The sequence below is a fragment of the Dendrobates tinctorius genome, unplaced genomic scaffold, assembly GCF_039654945.1.
Source record: "Dendrobates tinctorius isolate UK_male_01 unplaced genomic scaffold, ASM3965494v1 ptg000181l, whole genome shotgun sequence".
NCBI classification, from domain to species: domain Eukaryota; kingdom Metazoa; phylum Chordata; class Amphibia; order Anura; family Dendrobatidae; genus Dendrobates; species Dendrobates tinctorius.
The window spans coordinates 12,497,841-12,513,625 of record NW_027361848.1 but is presented as its reverse complement, the minus strand read 5'-3'; the positions used below and the strand labels follow the sequence as shown (position 1 = coordinate 12,513,625).

The window sequence follows — 15,785 nt, the reverse complement described above, 5'->3', positions numbered from 1 at the left end:
ATTCCATCTAGGGATTGGAATATAGATCTGAATGGTTTGACTATTCCACCGTTCGAACCCATAGACCAGATCCAGATAGACAAGCTATCCTGGAAAGCGGCACTACTTGTAGCCATTACAACGGCAAGAAGGGTGGGCGAGATCCAGGCCCTAGCCATCAGAGAGCTTTATCTATAAATTCTAGACGACAGAAAAATATTCGGCCTAGACCCATCTTTTTTGCCAAAAGTGTCATCTGACTTCCACAGGTCCCAAGAAATAATCCTACCCTCTTTCTGTGACAATCCAAAAGATGAGAGAGAAGTTGCATTCCATTCTCTGGACGTTCGACGGACTATTCTCCTCTACTTAAACCAATCAAAACCTTGGAGAAGAGACCAGAATATTTTTGTTCAATATAGTGGACCAAACAAGGGAAAGAGAGCCTCTAAGACCACTCTGGCAAATTGGATCACTTACAAAAATCAGGATCTATCTCCGCCTGAATCACTTAAAACCCATTCCACTAGAGCTCTTGCAGTCTCCTGGGCGGAAAGGGCCAATGTGTCCGTCGAGCAGATCTGCAGTGCTGCCACCTGGTCCTCTGTGCATACCTTCACAAAATACTATAGACTAGATCTAATATCTACAAATCTCATGTGTAAACTATTAAGCACAATTTGAGATCAAATAGTTTTTCAAGCATAGTGTATTTTATTAAAGTAATTATAAACAGAGCATAAATAGTAATGCAGGTTGCAGCTGACAGTAATATAATATTTCAAATAGCACATTGAAACAATAGTAAAAAATGAATAAAAGTACCTCATTAATTTCTGCAGTTAGCTAATGTAAGATAATTAAACAGCTCAAACCTGTTTGAATAGTGTGCAATACCAAAGTAAGGTGTAACCTCTAATCACTAAACAGGATGGAATGCTGTTTATAAAGTGCTTTCGTGCCCCATATTAATGTGCCAAATAGGCGTTTTGCATAAACTGCAAGCAGTATATATAATGTGCAAACATGCTAAGCAAAGACTGCATCTATTAAGATACCAAAATGAAGTTCAAGTGCTGGAATCGCTTGTAACACTTACATGGAATGTGAAACAATGCTGCACAGCCCACCGCCCCTTTGCGCGTTACACCGCAGCTTCTTCAAGAGGCGTTACGCCTGAAAAAGCTGCGGCGTAACGCACGTAGGGGTGGCAGGCTGTGCAGCATTGTTTCACATTCCATTTAAGTGTTACAAGCGATTCCAGCACTTGAACTTCATTTTAGTATCTTAATAGATGCAGTCTTTGTTTGGCATGTTTGCACATTATATATACTGCTTGCAGTTTATGCAAAACACCTATTTAGCACATTAATATGGGGCACGAAAGCACTTTCTAAACAGCATTCCATCCTGTTTAGTGATTAGAGGTTACACCTTACTTTGGTATTGCACACTATTCAAACAGGTTTGAGCTGTTTAATTATCTTACATTAATTAGCTAACTGCAGAAATTAATGAGGTACTTTTACTCATTTTTTACTATTTCAATGTGCTATTTGAAATATTATATTACTGTCAGCTGCAACCTGCATTAGTATTTATGCTCTGTTTATAATTACTTTAATAAAATACACTATGCTTGAAAAACTATTTGATCTCAAATTGTGCTTAATAGTTTACACTTGAGATTTGTTGATGTTGGATTATATTTGAGTTGAGTTTCTTATTCATTTTGTTTCCTGTTATATGGGGAACTTTTGTATTTAGTTCGAATATCTGCAGTCTGTTGTCCCTCCCTAACCATTTTTCTTTGGTATTTCTCCTGTGTGCTGTCGTTGAGGGGATTAGAGAAAATAGAATTACATTTAGTGGTAATTGGGTTTCTAAGACCCTCCACGATAGCACGAGTAATCCCCCCCCAATAAGTTATATTCGATTGATTCCCTAGTGCAGGGGTCTCCAACCACCGGTCCGCGGCACAGAACCGGGCTGTTGCAGTTCTGTTGCCGGTCCGCAAGCCATGGCTCAGAATGCTGGACACAAGGAGAGCCGGCGGCTGCAGCACTGTAATGACAGCTGCAACCGCCGGCTTCCAGAAGACATCGATATTCACCCTTAGTTCCTGTATCCCCGTCGGCCGCGGCAGCTTCATCCAGTGCTGAGCGGTCACATAGTATCGCTCATTAAGGTCATGAATATGGATGCGACTCCACTCCCATAGGCGTGGCATCCATATTCATGACCTTAATGAGCGGTACTACGTGACCGCTCCGCACAGGAAGAAGCTGGCGCGCCAGGATAGAGATGCAGGGAAGTTCAGGGACGGTGTGAGGGTAAGTATGATGGGGAGGACTGGGGAGCCCAACCACGTATACAAGGGTGGGAGCGGAGCCCTGTATACAAGGGTGGGAGCGGAGCCCTGCATACAAGGGTGTCGCTGTCTCCCATCACCCCTAGATGGGACCTTCTTGTTGCAGGAAAACAAGCCCAGTGCTCCCATTGATACAGGGAAACAAGCCCGGTGCTCCCACTCAACTCACCATAGGTTTTGAGTGAGTCACATTCACATTATAAATGTTATAATTAAGTATGCATTACTAAACTACAATCCCGTCCATAGCCCTGCCCCCTTATGACCAAATCCCCGCCCCTGCCACACCTCCATCCGTGCCCTGCCGGTCAGTGGAAGAATGGTCTTGCTTGAAACCAGTCCCTGGTGCAAAAAAGGTTGGGGACCACTGCCCTAGTGTAAATGAACAACTCAAGCATTCATTCTGTGTGGTCCTTAGAAAACACTGGGGATTGAGGGAAAGGGAGGGCTATTTAACCTCTTGTTTCCTGTCCCTAATTAGGATGGGGAGGCAACCTCCTGTGTGCTTTCATGAATACACCGGTAAGTGTAATTCTATTTTTTTGCCATGTATTTTTTATGCTGTTCCCTGTAGTTTAGTGTGATAGCCTTATTAAATAGGGTTGTTCTGGTAACGGCAATACTAACATTTTTACATTTTGTCCTTTTTTTTATTTTTATTTTTACATAAATGTGTATTGGTGTAATTTTGTTTATTTTTTTAAATATTTTTTTCAATCTTAACTTTATTTTTATCTTGTTACTCAGTCCCTCTATGGGATATTAACTTTGTCTGATCACAGGTCTCATGCATTGCAATGCATGATACGTATGATATTACATAGGTAGATTGCTTGTTAGACCCTGCCTATGCTGGCACACCAGGAGGTCATTGTTTGTGATTTAGTCACAGGGGTGCAGATAGGGGTGAGAGAGGGAGCACCCTCCCTCTCACAACCTTCTAAACATTGGAAACGCTATGAATCGTGGTATCTGTAGGGTTAATAAGCCAGGGGCTGTGCTGGCACCAGCTCTAGAGGTTACTGGAGGAGCTTGGCTGTTGGCTGTTCTGAGATCCTGCGGTGACAGTGCGGAAGGTGCTGATATGTCAGCACCTCTTGCATGATCATGCTGTGATCGGTCAGTCAGATTGATTGAACAGTCACAGTGCTCTAAAGGCCCCGTCACACTAAGCGACTTACCAGCGATCCTGTCACCGATAGCAAGGTGTCAGGATCGCTAGTAAGTCGCTATGTGATCGCCCGGCATCGCTGGCCATCCCTGTAAAACATAGAATCAAAATAAAAAATATAGTTATTCTCACCTTCCGACGTCCCGTTCAGCCATCCTGCCTCTCTCCATGCTCCGGTCCCAGTGATCCTTTGCGAGAATGACCGCGAGATGTCACGGTCTCGAGGGATAACAAAGTCTCGCGGTCATTCGTGCAAAAAATCACTGGGACCGGAGCGTGGAGAGAGGCAGGATGGTTGAACGGGACGTCGGAAGGTGAGAATAACTATATTTTTAATTTTTTTTAATTATTTTTTACACCTGATCGCTGGTCTCCCGCCTGTCACACACAGCGATGCGTGCTAGCCAGCGGGAGACCAGCGACCAAAGAAATGTCCAGAGGTTTCTTCCAGCGATCAGCGATACCGGCAGGGGGGCCGCTCGCTGATCGCTGTCACACACAGCGATCTCGCTGGTGAGATCGCTGTTACGTCACAAAAGTTGATCAGCAGTAATTGACAGCTGTTTTCACTGAGTTTCACTTTGAGTTTTCACACAGTGACAGTTTTAATCCATGATGGACACAGCACGTCATGATGCTTGAACTGACATCCACCCATGACATGCTATGTCCATCATTCGTCAAAAAGGGGTTAATCTAGTACAAATAAGTTATGATAGGCTAGGTCCTTCATGAACAGTTGGTGAATTCCTCTTCAGAGAGCTTTGTCAATTATTTTCATTGCTCGTATAGGAAATTGGATGTTTGCAAAAACCTCTAAAGGCCCCATCTCACATAACGAGATCGTTAGCGAGATCGCTGAAACGTCACAGGTTTTGTGACGCAACAGTGACCTCGCCAGCGATCTTGCTATGTGTGACACATAATGGCGACCGGCCCCACTGCTGGATATCGCTGATCATGCTTGAGTGTCCTAGGCCATTTTTTTTTTTATCTTTGGCTGACGCATCGCTGTGTTTGACGCCGACGAGCGACCTCGTTGGCGACGCAGATCTCAGGGACGCAGGTGGGAGTCGTTAGAATGGTTGCAGTGTGACAAGGTCCCAACGACCACCGAGGTTGTCATACGGATCGCTGTATCGTTGCTGAATCGTTGAATAGATCTGCCTGTTTGACAGCTTACTAACAACCATGTAGCGACGCACCAGCAATCCTTACCAGGTCGTATCGTTGTCGAGATCTCTGAAGTGTCGCTATATGAAAAGGGACCCTAAGACTTACCAAGTTGTAAGAAATGCTGTGTAACATCATAGCTCCTTATAGCGTTTAGTAGTCACTAATGTTATTTATGTGTTTATTGCAGGTTGGCCCCCATGCGCCTGTACACACTCTCAAAGCGTTACTTTGTTTTGGTGTTTGTTGTATTTTTCCTGTGCTTTGGATTAACACTTTTTATTGGAATAGCAGGTAAATCTTTCCTATTTTTTTCAGCACTGTATACAAGTGACATGAGTGTGTAGTTATATATTCTTATACATTGATGTTTGTGTATAAAGTTTGATCAAGGGCTTTGATTGGACAATTTCTTACAGGGGTCCTATGATAAAAGTGAACCTGATGGGTGGTCCACGCTGTCCAATCCACGAGCAGCAGGTATCGGGCACTAACTATGATCTCTGCAGGCATGTTTGACTGATATGGGCGGCATGGTAGCTCAGTGGTTAGCACTGCAGCCTTGCAACACTGGGGTCCTAGGTTCAAATCCCACCAAGGACAAAATCTGCAAGAGAGTTTGTAAGTTCTCCCCATGTTTGTGTGGGTTTCCTCCAGGTACTCCGGTTTCCTCCCACATTCCAAAGACATCCTGATAAGGAAAATAGATTGTGAACCTCATCGGGGACAATGCCAATAATGTCTGTAAAGCACTGTGGAATTAATGGCGCCATATAAATGAGTAAAAGAAATAAATAATGCAACGATTCTGAGGAAAACCCGTTCTTCCAGCCCCCTCCCCTGTAGTGGCAGGCGTCTCACTTCATGTATTGGAAAAGAGCTGTCAGTCACTGACAACTGGCAGGGAGAAGCCACCACCAGTCCAACTAGTGTCCTGGGCAGCTCGCTCCCCAGCACCTTTTAAAATAAGTTATTCTCTGAAACACCGCTTCATGTCAGAGTCAGACATACTTGGCGATCATACAGCCAGTGCCTGATACATGCTGCTTGTGGGTCAGGCAGCATGTATACACCGTCGGGTTCCTTTTACGATGGTCACACTTTGTTCCTCTGTCACAAATTGTAGCCAGCCATATTCCATGGTGGAATTTTTCAACAAGTGTTCACAGTTGCGCATATGGCAGCCCTACTATGTAGTGTATTTATATATGTAATATTATATATATATTCGCGTATAAGCCGAGATTTTCAGCCCTTTTTTTTGGGCTGAAAGTCCCCCTCTCGGTTTATATGCGAGTCATATACCGGGTGTCAGAGATCATACTTACCCCTCCTGGCGCGGTCTCTGCAGCCCCCCCGCTTCTCCCGATCTCATGCTCCTTCCTTCAGCGGTCACGTGGTACCGCTCATTAAAGACATGAATATGCGCATATTTATGTCTTTAATGAGCGGTATTGTGACCTCTGAAGGCAGGTGCCGGAGACCGTGGGAGAACGGGGCTGCAGAGACCGCGCCGGGGGGGTAAGTATATGCTATAGTCACCTGTCCCCGTTCCCACGCTGCTCGCCGCGTCCTCTGTCAGTGATGTTCAGGTCAGAGGGTGCGGTGATGTGGTTAGTGCGTGCCGCGCCCTCTCCTGCTTGAACATCTCTGAGATGATGTGGCAGGCAGTGGTGAGCAGCGTGGGAACGGGGACAGGTGAATATCTCAGGTGCCGGGTCCTGAGCCAGCAGCAACATCGGCACCTGGCCCTCAGCGACGGAGAGGTGAATGTCATTTTTTTTATTTGCAGCAGCATATGGGGGTATTCTATGGAGCATCTTATGGGGGCCTATTCTATGGATCATCTTATGGGACATATTTTATGGAGCATCTTATGGGGGTTTTCTATGGAGCATCTTATGGGGGCATATTCTATGGGGCATCTTATGGGGGCCTATTCTATGGAGCATCTTATGGGGCAGCATATTTTGGCATAATCTATGGAGCATCTTATGGGGCAGCATATGGGGCATAATCTATGGCGCATCTTATGGGGCAGCATATTCTATGGAGCATCGTATAGGGCCATAAACTTTATGGAGCAGCATATGGAGCATATTATTCTATGGAGCATCTTATGGGGCCATTATTAACCTTTGTGCAGCATTATATGGGGTGTATTTTGTATGGAGCATCTTATGGGGCCATTGTTAACCTTTGTGCAGCATTATATGGGGTGTATTTTGTATGGAGCATCTTATGGGGCTATCATGAACTGTATGGAGCATTAAATGGGGCCCCTGATTCAATATGGATATTCAAAAATATTTAAACTACTGATGTCTCAATTAATTTTACTTTTATTGGTATCCATTTTTATTTTTGAAATTTACCAGTAGCTGCTGCATCTTCCACCATAGGCTTATACGCGAGTCAATAAGTTATCCTAGATTTTTGTCGCAAAATTAGGGGGTAGGCTTATACCCGAGTATATACTGTGTGTGTGTGTGTGTGTGTGTATGTGTATGTGTATATGTATATGTGTGTATATATATATATATATATATATATATATATATATATATATATATATATATATATAATGTGTGTGTGTGTATATATACCTTCAGAACTGCCTCAATTCTTCGTGGCAGAGATTCAACAAGGTGCTGGAAGCATTCCTCAGAGATTTTGGACCATATTGACATGATGGCATCACACAGTTGGCGCAGATTTGTCGGCTGCACATCCCTGATGCGAATCTCCCGTTCCACCACATCCCAAAGATGCTCTATTGGATTGAGATCTGGTGACTGAGGAGGCCATTTGAGTACAGTGAACTCATTGTCATGTTCAAGAAACCAATCTGAGATGATTCGAGCTTTATGACATGGCGCATTATCCTGCTGAAAGTAGCCATCAGATGTTGGGTACATTGTGGTCATAAAGGGATGGACATGGTCAGCAACAATACTCAGGTAGGCTGTGGCGTTGCAACGATGCTCAATTGGTACCAAGGGGCCCAAAGAGTGCCAAGAAAAAATTCCCCACACCATGACACCACCACCACCAGCCTGAACCGTTGATACAAGGCAGGATGGATCCATGCTTTCATGTTGTTTACGCCAAATTCTGACCCTACCATCCGAATGTCGCAGCAGAAATCGAGACTCATCAGACCAGGCAACGTTTTTCCAATCTTCTACTGTCCAATTTCGATGAGCTTGTGCAAATTGTAGCCTCAGTTTCCTGTTCTTAGCTGAGAGGAGTGGTACCCAGTGTGGTCTTCTGCTGCTGTAGCCCATCTGCCTCAAAGTTCGACGCACTGTGCGTTCAGAGATGCTCTTCTGCCTACCTTGGTTGTAACGGGTGGCAATTTGAGTCACTGTTGCCTTTCTATCAGCTCGAACCAGTATGCCCATTCTCCTCTGACCTCTGGCATCAACAAGGCATTTCCGGCCACAGAACTGCCGCTCACTGGATTTTTTTTCTTTTTCGGACCATTCTCTCTAAACCCTAGAGATGGTTGTGCGTGAAAATCCCAGTAGATCAGCAGTTTCTGAAATACTCAGACCAGCCCTTCTGGCACCAACAATCATGCCACGTTCAAAGGCACTCAAATCACCTTTCTTCCCCATACTGATGCTCGGTTTGAACTGCAGGAGATTGTCTTGACCATGTCTACATGCCTAAATGCACTGAGTTGTCGCCATGTGATTGGCTGATTAGAAATTAAGTCTTAACACACAGTTGGACAGGTGTACCTAATAAAGTGGCCAGTGAGTGTATATGTATGTGTGTATATATATATATATATATATATATATATATATATATATATATATATATATATATATATATGTATATTATACACAGAGCTATGGCAAAAATTGAGACCGCTGAAACATTTTCAGTTTGTCTGATTTTTCTCTTTATAGGTATATTTTTGAGTAAAATGTAAATTGCTCTTTTAGTCTATAAACTACTGACACCATGTCTCCAAATTTCCATACACTAAATTTTGTATTTATTTTCAGAAAATAAGAAATGGTCAAAGCAACAGAAAAAATGCAGTTCTTGCAGACCTCAAATAATGCTAAGAAAACAAGTTCATAATCATTTAGAAACAGCAATACTAATGTTTTAACTCGGGAAGAGTTCAAAAATCAATATTTTGTGGAATAACCATGATTTTTAATCACAGCTTTCATGTGTCTTGGCATGCTTTCCACCAGTCTTTCACACTGCTTTTTGGTGACCTTATGCCTCTCCTGGAACAAAAATTTAAGCAGTTTTTCTTTGTTTGATGGCTTGTGACTATCCATCTTCGTCTCGATTACATTCCAGAGGTTTTCAATGAGGTTCAGGTCTGGAGATTGGGCTGGCCATGACAGGGATTTCATGTGGTGGTCCTTCATCCACACATTGATTGACCTAGCTGTGTGGCATGGCGCATTGTTCTGATGGGAAAACCATACCTCAGAGTTACGGAACATTGCCTGAGCAGAAGGAATCAAATGTTTTTCCAGAACAACCATGTATGCGGCTTGATTCATACGTCTTTCGCAAAGATTAACCTGCCCAATTCCAGCCTTGCTTAAGCATCCCCAGATCATCACCGATCCTCCACCAAATTTCACAGTGGGTGCAAGACACTGTGACTTGTACGCCTCTCCAGGTCTCCTTCTAACCATTAGACGATGAGGTGTTGGGCAAAGCTGAAAATTAGATTTATCAGAGATTACATTACTCCATTCCTCTATGGTCCCCAATCCTTATGATCTTTGGCAAACTTCAGCCTTGCTCTCCTCTGCTTCTCATTGATGAAAGGCTTTTTTCTAGCTTTACATGACTTGAGCCCTGCCTCTAGGAGCCTGTTATGAACTGTTCTTGCCATGCACTTCACCCCAGCTGCCATTTGCCATTCCTTTTGTAGGTCACTTGATGGCATCCTGTGGTTGCTGAGTGACATTTGAATAAGATGAGGGTCATTCCGGACAGTGGAGAGTCGTTTTCGCCCTCTGCCGGTCTGTAGCTTTGTTGTCCCCAATGTCTGTGGTAATGGAAATTTTAGGGATGGATGCAACATGACGCTCACTGTATCCCTCTGCTAGTAAAGCCTATTACTTTTGGGATATTATTAGCACTTGTTTTGCCATCATGCTTGTCCTGTTGCAAGAGGATTGTGAATACCACAGCAGGGTTTTTTTCTACTTTCCTTTGCTAAATAAGATTTGGTCAGGTGATCACCTAATCAGAAGCACATTAAGTAGAATGAGATGTATTCTGGTTGGAATTCAACTGACACTGGAGTGAATGGCTGTTAGACGTGTAGAGAAGCATAAAACCTTTTCTCACCCCTCAATGGGGGTGGTCTTTGTTGTCCTTTTTCATTCTCGGGTCCTCTACCAGAGGCCTGGGAGTTTTAGGGTTCTGCGCAGGATCAATGCACTTTTCTGGACAGAGAGTTGAGATGTTGCTCCTGGGATCTATTGTAGCCTTTCTTCCAACTTAGGGGTCACTGCTCCAAGTGCTCCTATCACGACTGGAATCACTGTTGTCTTCACCTTCCACATATTCTTCAGTTCTCCAAAATATACTGCTCACAAAGATAAAGGGAACACTAAAGGGCACGTTACACATTGCGATATCGCTAGCAATATCGCTGTAACATCACCGATTTTGTGACATAGCAGCGATATTGCTAGCTATATCGCTACATGTGATACTTACCTCCGACCGGCTCCCCCGCTGCTCATCGCTGGTCACGCGAGAACGTCCTAGACCATTTCTCGTCGGGCGCTTCCTGTGGCAACGCGTGGACGCGGGCGGGACGATGTCAGGATCGTCGCGTCTGACAGGTAAGTAGCGGCCCCCGACCCCTGCGACGTCGCTGGTGAGATCTGCCTCTGTGGCAGCTCGCTAGCGACCACTTAGCGATGCACCAGCGATCCATATCATTGTCAGGATCGCTGGTGCATCGCTAAGTGTAACGGTACCTTTAAACAACAAAATGTAACTCCAAGTCAGTCACACTTCTGTGAAATCAACACTGATTGTGATTTCAATTTCTCCTGCTGTTGTGCTAATAGACAAAAAACAATAGGTAGAAATGATAGGAAGGTCACTAACATCCATGTGTCGGCTCAGTAAGAGTGTCTAGGGTTTCCTTTATTTTTTTGAGCATTGTATAGATTTTACAAATATCTAGTTTGTCTATCAATTGTATAAGCTCAAAAGTCAGTACTTGATCTGGGCCTTGCTTTAATTAATTTTTATCTTAAATTCTTATTTAGTGCCATAATCTAAACTATTTTCTCATATACTATAATAAAAATTCCCTCTCCTTCCCTAACCACACTAACTGCGTTTTTTTTTTTCTACTTCCTGTTTGATTTAGCTTCTTTTGAGCATCCCAGTGGATGATGGGATACTCAAATGAGTCCTCATCAGACTGAGGTTGCAGTCACTTTCACAGCCCCCTGCCCCATCCATGAATCGAAGCGTCATCAGTGATCTTTATTTCAAGGACTGGGCTAGTCCTTGCTCTGTCACTGTGCAGTGTGCATAATGACAGTTTGCTCTCTTACAAGATCAGCGCTGATCTCTGTGCGCTGAATATTCTGACAGCGCGCACTAACAGTACACTCTGTTGCTGGCTCTTTAATGCTTATCTGAGCAGGCGAGAGGTCACGCTGTCATTCTGCACATCTTGCTGGGATTAACACAGCCTCTGAAATGAAGTTCACTGACACACTTCGTTCAAGGAGGGAGAGGGCAGGGGCTGCAGCAGTGACCACAGCCTCTGCCCCCTGATGATGCTAGATTGAGTATCCCAACAGGCTTTGGGATTCTCAAAGCATCATCAAAAAGGAAGTAGGGAAAAAAGATAATGTATATTTTAACATTTTATTTCAAGTACGGTATATTCGAAAATAGTTAAGATTATGGCACTAAATAGAAATTTTCATCCTAAATCCCTATTTTGGTTGATCCCTCTAAATAGAGAAAGCAGTCACATGGGAATACAGATACTTCATGTGTGCATTGACTGTGAATTCTCCTAAATAGTATGGATTCCTAGACTTGTGTCTATTTCTTTTAAAATATGAAGTTTAAGTACCGTATATACTCGTGTATAAGCCGACCCCCCCTAATTTTGCCACAAAAAACTGGGAAAACTTATTGACTGATGTATAAGCCTAGGGTGTAAAATGCAGCAGCTACTGGTAAATTTCAAAAATAAAAATAGATACCGATAAAAGTAAAATTAATTGAGACATCAGTAGGTTAAATGTTTTTGAATATCCATATTGAATCAGGAGCCCCATAAAATGCTCCATACAGTTCATAATTGGCCGCCCCATAAGATGCTCCATACAAAATACACCCCATATAATGCTGCAAGAAGGTTAATAATGTCCCCATAAGATGCTCCATAGAATATGCCCCATATAGTGCTCCATAGATTATGCCCCCCATAAGATGCTCCATAGATTATGCCCCCCATAAGATGCTCCATAGATTATGCCCCCCATAAGATGCTCCATAGATTATGCCCCCATAAGATGCTCCATAGATTATGCCCCCATAAGATGCTCCATAGATTATGCCCCCTTAAGATGCGCCATAGATTATGCCCCCATATGCTGCTCCCATAGAATATGCCCCCATATGCTGCTCCATAGAATATGCCCCCATATGCTGCCCCATAGATTATGCCCCCGTATGCTGTCCCCATAAGATGCTCCATATATTATGCCATATGCTGCTGCTGCTGCAAAAAATGCCATACACTCCTCTCCTGCTCAGGACCCGGCACCTGAGATATTCATCGTCCATCGCTGCTCACGGCTGTCTGTCACGTCGTCTGTCAGTGACATTCAGACAGCAGAGGGCATGGCGCGTACTAACCACGTCACCGCGCCCTCTGCTGGCTAAACGTCACTGACACAGGACGCAACAGACAGCGATGACCAGCGATGGACCTGGGGACAGGTGAATATCGCTATCTTACCTCCTCCTGGTGCGGTCTCTGCAGCCCTGCTTCTCTGCCGTCTCCCTTCCTGCCTTCAGCGGTCACGTGGTACCGCTCATTACACTCTAGAATATGCACATATTCATGAGTTTAATGAGCAGTACCACGTGACCGCTGAATGCAGGAAGAGAGACCATGGAGAAGCGGGGGGGGCTGCAGAGACTGCGCCGGAGGGGGGGTAAGTATGATCTGTGACCCCCCCAGGTGTATGACTCGTGTATAAGCCAAGAGGGGGACTTTCAGCCCCAAAAAATGAGCTGAAAATCTCATCTTAGGCTACGTTCACACGTAGCGGAACTCTCGCGGAAATTACCGGGAGAATTCCGAATTCCATTCCGCGGGAAAATCGCATTTTAAATTCCCGTTAACGTTTTGCAAGTGTAATTAGTTTGCAGAATGCTAGCGTTTTCCAAGCGATCTGTAGCATCGCTTGGAGAACTGATTGACAGGTTGGTCACACTCGTCAAACAGCGTTTGACGAGTGTGACCAACTTCTTACTATTGAGGCTGCCTATGCGGCATCAATAGTAAAAGGATGTAAAAAATATCAATAAAAAATTGTTATTTTCACCTTCCGGCGTCCCGCGCAGCCTTCCCACCTCTCCACGTTCCCGAGACGTCGCGATCCCGTGAGAACGGACGTCATCGCGGTCATTCTCGCAAAGGATTACTGGGACCAGGAGCTTGTACAGAGGCGGGAAGGCTGCGCGGGACGCCGGAAGGTGAGAATAACAATATTTATTTCAAATTCTGTTTTTTACAGGGATATGGTACCCAAAGCCCGGAGGACAGTCTCCTCTCCTCCGGACCGTGGGTACCATCCGCAAATGTTCTGCTTACTTTTCGCATGGTGTGCACAGCCACATTCGGAAAGTAAGCAGAACAGTGCATTCCTATGGGTGCGGGATCGCCGCGATTCCGCTAAATTAATGAGCATGCTGCGTTATTTACCGCGAAGCGATTCCGCAACGGTAAAAACCGCAGCATTAGCACAGCATTGCGGAATCCCATAGGAATGTATGGGATGCTTATTTTTCGCGGAAAAAAAAAAACCGCCGCGAAAACGCGAAAGAACCGCCACGTGTGAACTCGGCCTTATACACGAGTATATACGGTGTGTGTTTGTAAAAAAAAAAAAAAAAAGTAACTTATTTTTCGCTTTATAAGACGCTCCGGATCATAAGACACACCCCAAATTTTTAGGAGAAAAATAGGAAAATTTTTTTTTCTTTTTTTATAAAATGGTGGTACTTATAATCCATACGTCTTATTGCTTACCGGGGGTGATGGCTGCGGTGAAGCGTGGTCCCATGGTTGCTGCTGGAGGTGGCAGAAGTGAATCGTTGCTGCTTGGATGAGGGGGTGTTTTCATGTGCGGTGCGCTGCTGCAGGTGTCCGATCCTGCCGCTGTGCTATGTCCCTGGTGTTGCCGGGTGTTGCTGCCACCGCACTCTGTCCCTGGTGCTGCTGCTGCGCTCTGTCCCCTGGTGCTGCTGGGTTCTGCCGCTTTGCTCTATCCCGTGCTGTGTGGGGGGGCTCTGCCGTTTCATATATGCTTTCCTGTGCGGTGGATTCATTTTGAGAAAATGGCCGCTGCGCATGCGCAGATGGAGATCTCGGCATTGAAATCTTGGGAGATGAGATTTCAGCACTGAAATCTCACCTCCCGAGATTTCAGTGCTGAGATCTCCATCTACACATGCGCCGCCTATCGGCGACCATTTTCCCGAAAGAAATCTACCGCACACACAGGAAAGCATGGATGGAACAGCATAGCCCCAAGCACAGCATGGGACATAGCGTGGTGGCAAGCATCGGGAGACAGTGCGCAGTGACAAGCACTGGACACCCCCATTTTCCCCCCAAATTTGGGGTAAAAAAGTGTGTCTTACAAAGCGAAAAATACGGTATGTAAATAAAATGACTGATGTAAAGAGGAGTTAAGCGAGAATCCTGAAAGAAGCTACAAGCGGCAGAACAGAACGAGTTCAAGTGGGATGGGTAACAATCAATTTCAGGTTATTGAACGTGTTTTATTCAGCATTAAAATATGCTTTTTTTCAGGACCAAATGTTATAGAAGCCAAACCATATCGATCAGAAGCATCAAATTCATCTAAGGTAAGCTGGTCCTCCTTGTGTTACATGCAGCATTCTATGGTCCCACATTTCCCAAGCCCTTTACTCAGAAAACAATGAGTGCAGTCCTCCATGGATGCCATTACAGTCAATTTTCTGCCTTAATTTTCTTTTTCAAAATTTTTACTGTTTTATAATACAGTACACAACTAAAACAAACATATCAACAGGTTCAAACGAACACACCATATGGCATAGTAACTAATGAAATGGAGAATTATTAAATAACTTGATCTCAAGTGCAGAGCACATATTCTTTGTGGCAATGAATCCCAGTGTACCACCAGGATACTAATGGGAAAATTCCCTATGGGGCTCTCTAATGACTATAACACACAGAAAATGGAGCCAAGAATCCATAGACATGACAGAAAGTCAATATAAATCTTGCTTTTATTAATACAAAGAGTCATTTAAAAGTCATCACAAAGTGTTAAAAATAAAGACAAAGCCTTTTGACACAGGTCAGGATGCACCAAAGTTGTGTGTTTTTTAAATGGAGAATTATGTAGTAACATGAACACAAACAACTCCACACCGTATCAACAGTAGTTTGCAAAAGGCAGTTGACAACTTGTTAAACTAAATAACAAGAAAAAGAGAAGAAATGTTTATAGGGACCAAGAGGACAGATCACTAAGGCAGATGGAGTATGTACTATACCGGCATATCAAATATCGTAAGGATAAGGTAGCAATTATCTTAGCATATTTCTCTAGTCACCTTCCACGACAGCCATATTTGAGGATGTCTCCCCGTCCTAATGGGGGACAGGAAATGCACAAGAGGTTAAATAACCCTCCCCTTCCTGCTACCTCCAGTGTTTTCCCTGTCCCCTATGGGGCATGAAGAGGTTCGATAGTGCTGCCGTGGCCAGCGACTGGAGGCACTACGTTGGTTACCTGAAGCCGGGCGGCCGACGGTTGGGGCTCT

General features: G+C 44.3%; 1 protein-coding gene across 9 annotated transcripts in view; it reads left to right on the top strand.

Annotated features, from left to right (window-relative positions):
- Window positions 1-15,785, top strand: part of TMEM181 (transmembrane protein 181) — a 527,451-nt gene that overhangs the window by 177,592 nt on the left and 334,074 nt on the right. For 6 of the 9 annotated variants that reach the window (XR_012221450.1, XM_073551884.1, XM_073551880.1 and 3 more), the window contains 2 exons: window positions 4,885-4,988; window positions 14,779-14,834. The exons of 1 other annotated variant lie outside the window; for it this stretch is intronic. Coding sequence is in view for 6 of the 8 variants with exons in the window: in XM_073551884.1 (XP_073407985.1) it covers window positions 4,885-4,988; window positions 14,779-14,834 (160 nt within the window). In the remaining 2 variants the exon portion in view is untranslated. The remainder of the gene's footprint in view (window positions 1-4,884; window positions 4,989-14,778; window positions 14,835-15,785) is intronic. 2 more of the 9 variants (XM_073551883.1, XM_073551886.1) reach the window with 1 other exon arrangement.